General features: G+C 59.2%; 1 protein-coding gene across 1 annotated transcript; it reads right to left on the bottom strand.

The window, feature by feature from the left end:
- Positions 1-1,285: 1,285 nt before the first annotated feature.
- Positions 1,286-6,684, bottom strand: LOC311510711 (inhibin beta C chain-like). The gene is given in 3 exon segments (XM_084610631.1): positions 1,286-2,260; positions 2,263-2,886; positions 6,023-6,684. Coding segments are annotated over 3 exon segments (1,074 nt in total). The 5' UTR covers positions 6,381-6,684; the 3' UTR covers positions 1,286-2,168.
- Between the last annotated feature and the right edge of the window lie 475 nt (positions 6,685-7,159).

Here is a 7,159-nt window from a genome sequence, read left to right as displayed (position 1 = left end):
GGTGGCCTGTCACCGTCTCCTTAAGAAGGACATTGTAACCCTGTGCAGAAAGAGAGGGTTGAGCATTGGAAAGTTCATCAAAGCACAGTTCATTGTGCAGCTAGAGTGACCGCCCTAAGGAGCAGATTCCTGACCCCAAATGGGGCTATAGCAGGATCTGGGAGCAGCTGGAGTGGGAGCCAGGCACCCCCAAGACTCCTGTCCCCGACCAGACGGGGGTCTTCACGATCGGGTTCCCCATCAGGGGATCCGAGACGGACGGGATTGGAGCTGAGTCCAAGAGAGCGAGAGGACCGTGAGAGCCAGCGAGAGCCCGAGAAAGAGCTGCAGAAGCAGCAGCAGCATGAACTGGCGGTGGGGGAGCGGAGAGGCCTAGGGGACCCCTCAGGGGTGAGTGGGGATAGACCCTGGGGGGCCAGTTCCGCAGGGAACCTCGAGATTAAATTGCTGCCCCTGGTTGAGGAGGGGGGGATGTGGATGCCACCTCACTGCCTTTGAGCAGGCTGGCGATTTGAACCAGGGGGACCCTGCGGAAAAGCCCCGGTGTCTAGCTCCCTTGCTGGGTCCCAAGGCCGTAGACTCCATCAGCCAGATGGGTGGGGAGGTGGACAGGCTCCCACTCCTGACCCCAACCTATATGTCTGTGTGGAAGGTGACGGTCAATGGGGAGACATTCCTGGGGTGGCGAGATCCTGGGACAGAGAGAACTGGTGTCAGGCCCTGGGTGGTGCAGCCTCAGAGGCTGAGGGGCTGTGTGAGCTGGGTGAGGGTCCCAGGGATGAAGCCCCTCGCCCTGCCTATGGCCCAGATCCCTGTGCAGACCCAGGAGGGGTGGGGCTGGCTGGTCGTTGGGGTTCTCCAGGATACCAGCTGCGAGACCCTGTTAGGGGGTGACTGTGTCTCTTTGGGACAGGATCCAGGCCCTGCTCCTGTAACGGCCAAGGGTTTGAATTTGAATCCAGGGAACCAATCGGTGGAGAGGGAAATGGTCAGTGAAAATGCAGATGACCTGGCTGGCAGCGGGGAGGAGCGGCTAGGCTCAGGCTACCTGCCTGCCTGTAACCAGAGCCCTGGACTCTGTGACAGCACGTCCCCACCCCATGCCCCTACCCTAGGGCTGTGCCAGATCTGTGCCACCTGGGAACACCTTCACGTTGAAGGCATCCTTGGCTAGCCAGGTCAGTTGTCTTGCACCATGGCAGCCCCCCAAAGGGGCGGGGGCAGGACTGGGATCCGCGATTGGGGATGGGGAGTGACTTGCTAGCTGATGAGGAGGTCACGCACACACAGATACAGCATTTTATTGAGTGCACAGGACAGAGGCTGCTCAGGGCGGGAGGAACAGATATCTTAAAGGGCTGCGGGCGCCTTACGGACAGAGAAGCCGGGCTGCGTCCCTCCCGTCGGGACCAGCTCACCCCTCACCCCAGAGCGCTCTCCTGGTTCCACAGGACTCGGTGCACGCCAGCTGGCATCCCAGGCTGCAGCTCCGATTCAGTGCCAAGCGACGTGGTGTGGCCCTCTGTTCCCTGCCCCACTCAGTCACAGATCAGAGATCCCAAGGCCAGAAGGGCCCCTTGTGACCGTCTCATCTGAGCCCCTGGATAGCATCCCTACCCATCGTTCCTATAGCAAAGCTTTTGGAAAATCATCCAGTCCCCATTTCAAAATGGCAAATCTGCCACGGCCCTCGGCAAATTGTGCCAGTGGCTTGTTACTCGCCCCATGAAGAATTTACGCCTGCTTTCCTCCTGTCTGAATTTGTCTAGGCAGCACTGAGCTCCTCTCTGACCCTGCCCGGCATTCCCCCCACGGCGGTCTCTGAGGACGGGGGGCTTGGTCCAAATTCCCTACAGGGCGGGTCTTCACATTGCAGAACCCATGGCTGCAAAGGGCCCCTGGCTGGCGTCCGCTCAGAGCTCTCTCCTCTTCCCTGGGGAAGGGTGGAGGGAGGCCGTTGGATGGGGGGTGAGATTGCTGTACCTGTCCTGCGGAGAGACTTGACACGGCACGGTTCACCAGCACAATCAGTCCCGTATGTGAAGGACGTGAATTCCAACAGCAGGACCAGTGGGAACAGGACCTCGGCGGGGGAATCTCTGTCCAGTCCCGGTTCGAGGGAAGACTCGCTCAGTGCAAAGGCAGCTGTGCGTGCGCTGGGCAGAGGGTTAGGTGCAGCCGCAGGCGTCCACGGTCATGTCGGGGATGTCGGTCTTGGTGACGTTGCTGTCCTGGTTGTAGCAGAGCAGGGAGAGGGGACGCAGCAGGAGCTGACGGTGGCGTGCGCGTCGTTGGCCTTCATGGGATTCAGGATGGCTGTGTGGAAGGAGGAGGCCAGGCCGGGCACGCTGGCCACGTGAATGGGGCACTGCCCCGTGCAGTAGTTCATGTGGCAGGCCTCCGGCTGGATGATCCAGCCGATCTCCTTGAAGTCAACGACGAACTGCTTCCTGCAGCACGTCCGGGACTTGCTGTTGCACTCGATGGCCCGGCGGCGAATCCGGTGTCGGGGACTGGCCCGGGCCGCGGCCACCGTGAACGGCCAGTGAGACTCGCTGTTGCTGAGAAGCAGGGCAGGCTCCAGGCTTCCTTCAAGCTCCAGCTGTGCGGTTAGCCTCTGGCCGCCTTTGCTGAAGAAGCTCTGGGCAGCTGCCCTCACCTCCACCGCGGCCCAGCCTCCCCGCTTCACCTCCAGCGGCCTCCTGCCAACCAGCGTCGGGTTTGCATCGCCCGGCTCGGACAACAGCAGCTTCGCCGTGAGCCTGCGCCCGGGGCCGCCGGGGGCCGCCGGGAACACGTACATGTTGGCGTGGAGGATTTGCACGCTTCTGCCGGCATCCTGGGTGACGTGGAAGTGCAGACGCGCCCTGTTGGGAGCGGAGGGCCCTGCAGACAAAGCAGCAAGGGGGGGGGGGCATTAGGAAATGAAGCCCATGAGGTCTCCACGTTTACGCCGGGCTAGGCTGGCGTTAGAGGGGGGGCAGGAGTGCCCTTTCTATTGAGGATGGGGGGAACAGGAGACCACTGCATTAATGTGAAACACAGCCCTGGGGCCATGGTGCGGGACTCCACCAACCGTGATATGCCACAGCTGGGGTGACCCTACGTTTTCCTTTGCCTCCAGACTTACCCCAGTGGTGAGCAGCAGAATCTAGGCTAGGCTGGTAATTCTGGTGTCCTGGTCAAATTCCTTTCCTAAATTCCCTTTGCTGGTCAAGCTGGAGAAAGATATGGGGCCAGATCCTCAGCTGGTGCCAAACCTCATTGACTTTAATGAAGCTACACTGACACCAGCTGAGGATCTGACCCATTTTCCACGTCCTGCTGCCTAAATCGCTGTGCTTTGTTACTGTGCTCTTTTATCCCACCCCAGAGGCAGCTGCATTTCAGCAGAGGATGATGTGATCCTTGTGTATGGCTGCTATTCCGAGATCCCCAGGAGACGCCGCCTAGAAATGGAAGATCATTGTTCTCCCGGCATTGCGGATCTAAATACAAAAAGAAAAATCCCTTTCTTTGCCTCTGGATCTAATCCAGAGGTGGGAAAACTATGGCCCGCGGGCCACATCCGGCCCGCGGGACTGTCCTGCCTGGCCCTTGAGCTCCCGGCCGGGGAGGCTCGCCCCCGGCCCCTCCCCTGCAGCCTCAGCTCACTGTGTCGCCAGAGCTCCGGGTGACGGGGCTGCGAGCTCCTGCCGGGCAGCGCGGTGGCGTGGCTGGCTCTGGCTGGGCGGGGCGGCTGCCAGTCCTGCTGCTCTGAGCAGCCTGGTAAGGGGGCGGGGGGGTTGGATAAGGGGCAGGGAGTCCTGGGGGGCAGTCAGGGGACAGGGAGCAGGGGGCGGTTGGATGGGGCAGAGGTTCTGGGCGGGGGCGGTCAGGGGACGGGGAACAGGGGGGGTTGGATAGGTGTGGGAGTCCGGGGGGGGGGCTGTCAGGGGGCAGGGATGTGGATAGGGGGTGGGGCTGTCAGGGGGCAGGAAGTGGGGGGGTTGGATAGGAGGTGGGGCCCGGGGAGGGTGGTTCGGGGCGGGGGGTCCCGGGAGGGGGCGGTCAGGGGACAAGAAGCAGGGGGGATTGGATGGGTGGGGAGTTCTGAGGGGGTCAGTCAGGGGGTGGGAAGTGGGAGGGGGCAGATAGGGGGTGGGGGCCAGGCTGTTTGGGGAGGCACAGCTTTCCCTACCTGGCCCTCCATACAGTTTTGGAACCCCGATGGGGCCCTGAGGCCAAAAAGTTTGCCCCCCCCCCCCGGGCCGCTCTAGAGGATGGATTGAGGGGCTGGGCCATGGTGCATGTTCATTGCCTCCCTGCAGCCACATCTTTGTGCTAGGAGATTTTCTGGCCTGGCCTGGATCAGGCTACAACGGATTGCGGAGGAGCACCGTTCTGGGCCGTTTTCCTAACGCAGCGTGTCATTCCTTTGGCCAGCGGGCTTGCCTATCCCACACAGGCACGGGGCGTCCAGACCTGCCTCTGTGGGTGCACAGACACAATACCGCCGAGGCTCCCTGGCCAACAGCTCCTTCCACAGGCAAAGTGACATCCATGGAAAAATAGACACAAGGGCCGGGCCCGGCAGCCGTCTTGCTGGCTGCACTTCAGACACCTCTGTGCCCAGCCAAAACCATTACCAAGAGACTTCTGCGCCGGCCAGCCCGGGCCGCCCTGGGCGGCCCGCTGGTGAGCTAAGCCGGCAGGTGCAAGTGAGTCTGTGGGTTGGAGCCTGCCAAGGAAAGCCCAGGGCTTTGGTGGTCTTCTCAGTCTGGGCCAAGCGAGCACTTGGCAGAGGGCTAGGGGGCACGGTGCTGGCTTTCACCGGACACACAGTCTTCATCTATAGGTGCTAAAGAGCTGATGGTGTTTTGAGTATATAATGGAAGGAGGCCGGGGGTGTCAGCCCCCGGGGCGCTGGCTAAATTCCCCATTGGAAAGTCGCTTGTTATTCCAAGCGCCTGGTATTTCAGCTGGATACATTGATCTTCACCTCCTCCACCTAAGAACCCTGTGGGTTAGTGCTGCTGAGGGAGAGTCTGGGCTGTGTTCCACCCCAAAAGTGGCTGAATTTCCATGGAAGGAGAAATTAATCCTGTTTTATACTGGGATATTGAAGGATAGGATCCCATAGCACTTTACAATCTACTCAGCAATGCCCTCTGAAAATGGAGCTGCATCTGGGGTGGAACACGGCAGCTGTTGGACAGCGGCACTCCCCAGCCATCTAGCGCCCCCTGTGCTCTCTCCACAGAGTTACATTAGATCCTCTCCCGTCTAGCTTTGAGCTACCGGGTCAGAAGGATTTTCAAGTAGTTAATTTGTGACCCATTCCACCCCTCGATCCTTTTGAGCAGTACAATTGCCTCGCCAGTTCCCCGTGTAGTTGTGCGTTTGATTTTTCCTTCCTTAGTGAAGTACTTTGCCCTCTGGCCTTATCATAGAATCATAGAATGTGAGGGTTGGAAGGGACCTCAGGAGGTCATCTAGTCCAACCCCCTGCTCAAAGCAGGACCAATCCCCAATTTTTGCCCCAGATCCCTAAATGGCCCCCTCAAGGATTGAACTCACAACCCTGGGTTTAGCAGGCCAATGCTCAAACCACTGAGCTATCCCTCCCCCCTCAAATTGCATCTTGTTGATTTCAGATCAATCCTCTGATTTGTCAAGGTCATTTTGAATTCGAAACCCGAACGCCAAAGCTTGCAACCCCTCCCACAGTGATGTCATCCGCAAGTTGTAGGAGCATTCCCTCCGCTCCGTTACCGAAGTCACTGATGAAAATATTGACTAGCGCCAGACCAAGGGCTGAGCCCTGCAGGACCCTGCTAGATACTCTCCCCCAGTTTGACAGTGAACTACTATTATGTGTTTGTGGATGTAAGTGCTCGGGGGACTGATTTTTGTTCCTGCGCCCTTTTGGGGTTGCAATGGGGTAAAATGCCCTCATGCAGAGGCCCTTCTTGGCGGATGTCTCTGTCCCTCGCTATGCCCCTGCCGCACCCCTTGAGACACCCCGGGAGACCTTACAGACCTGGCTCAGCAAAGCTGAGAATCTCATACTCTTGCACATCAGTCTTGGGGCTCCGGCTTGGCATCTCCAACGTGATGCTCGGGTTCGTGCACCTGACACGTAGCCTCGCCAGAGCTGTCAGCAGGCCAGCGCTGGAGACCGGCTGGGTCACATTGGGTCGCTCCTTCAAATGCAGCTTGGAAAGAATCCTCTGCTTTGCTAGCTCAATGAGGAACGACTTCTGCACCTCTGGGTCCAGGGCTGCCATCTCGCAGGCAGGGCATCGACCTGCCCCGGGCTCGGCTACTCCGATGAGCATTAAAAGCAGGAGGGCTTGCACGGCGGCCATCTCCTTCTGATCCCCACAGGCAAAGAGCATCGGGAGCCAGCAAGCTGATTTCCTCGAACAGGGCAAGGCCTGGTACCACCACGGCAACGGAGCTGGGTTCCCGTCCGGAAAAGGAGCCCCACAAAGTCAGTGCCGGCAGGGTAAAAGCCACCGTGGTGGCTGCACTTCTGTGAGCTGATTTCACAGCTCCACTCCTGGATTACTGGGAAGCCGGTTCACTGCCTCTGACGCAAATATTGGCTGATCCCAGTGCAGATAAACTGTCCCTCTGATCCCACAAGAACGTTCCCACAGGACACAGATTTTGGAGGTGTTAAGGTAGACCTGGGGGAGAGGTGCGTTTGGGGTCCTGCTGGATCTGGCTGGGTTTTGTGACTTAGTAGCCAAGATCAATTTAAAAAAAAAAAAAAAGGCTGAAAGCGTGGCTGATTTGGGACCGAACACAGGAGTCGGTGCGTAACTATTACATTTGTAGCGGGATAGCGACTACAGGTGCCAGTCAGGTCAGGGCCCCATTGGGCCGGGCACTGCACAAATGCACATAGCCAGCGTCTGCCCCGAAGAGCTTGCAGTCTGGGTATGGCAAAGAGTAATTGGCAGGCAGCAGCTCCCAGCATAGGAGAGCGAGGGGCTGTAGCTCGAGGAGAGGTTTCCCACATCTCAGGCCGGGTCTGCTTTGCAGTCTGTTGCTGGCACGACGACCGCGGTCGGGGGCGGGATGGGGTTGTGATCTGCGGCCGACAGAGCTGTGTTGCCAAAAGCCCCTAGTGCAGACGCAGGTGGCTAGACTGACAAGGGTACAAGCCGCA

This window comes from Lepidochelys olivacea, assembly GCF_965140295.1.
Source record: "Lepidochelys olivacea isolate rLepOli2 genome assembly, chromosome: 20".
NCBI classification, from domain to species: Eukaryota; Metazoa; Chordata; order Testudines; family Cheloniidae; genus Lepidochelys; species Lepidochelys olivacea.
The sequence above is the reverse complement of the archived record's forward strand: the minus strand, read 5'-3'. Positions and strand labels throughout refer to the sequence as shown.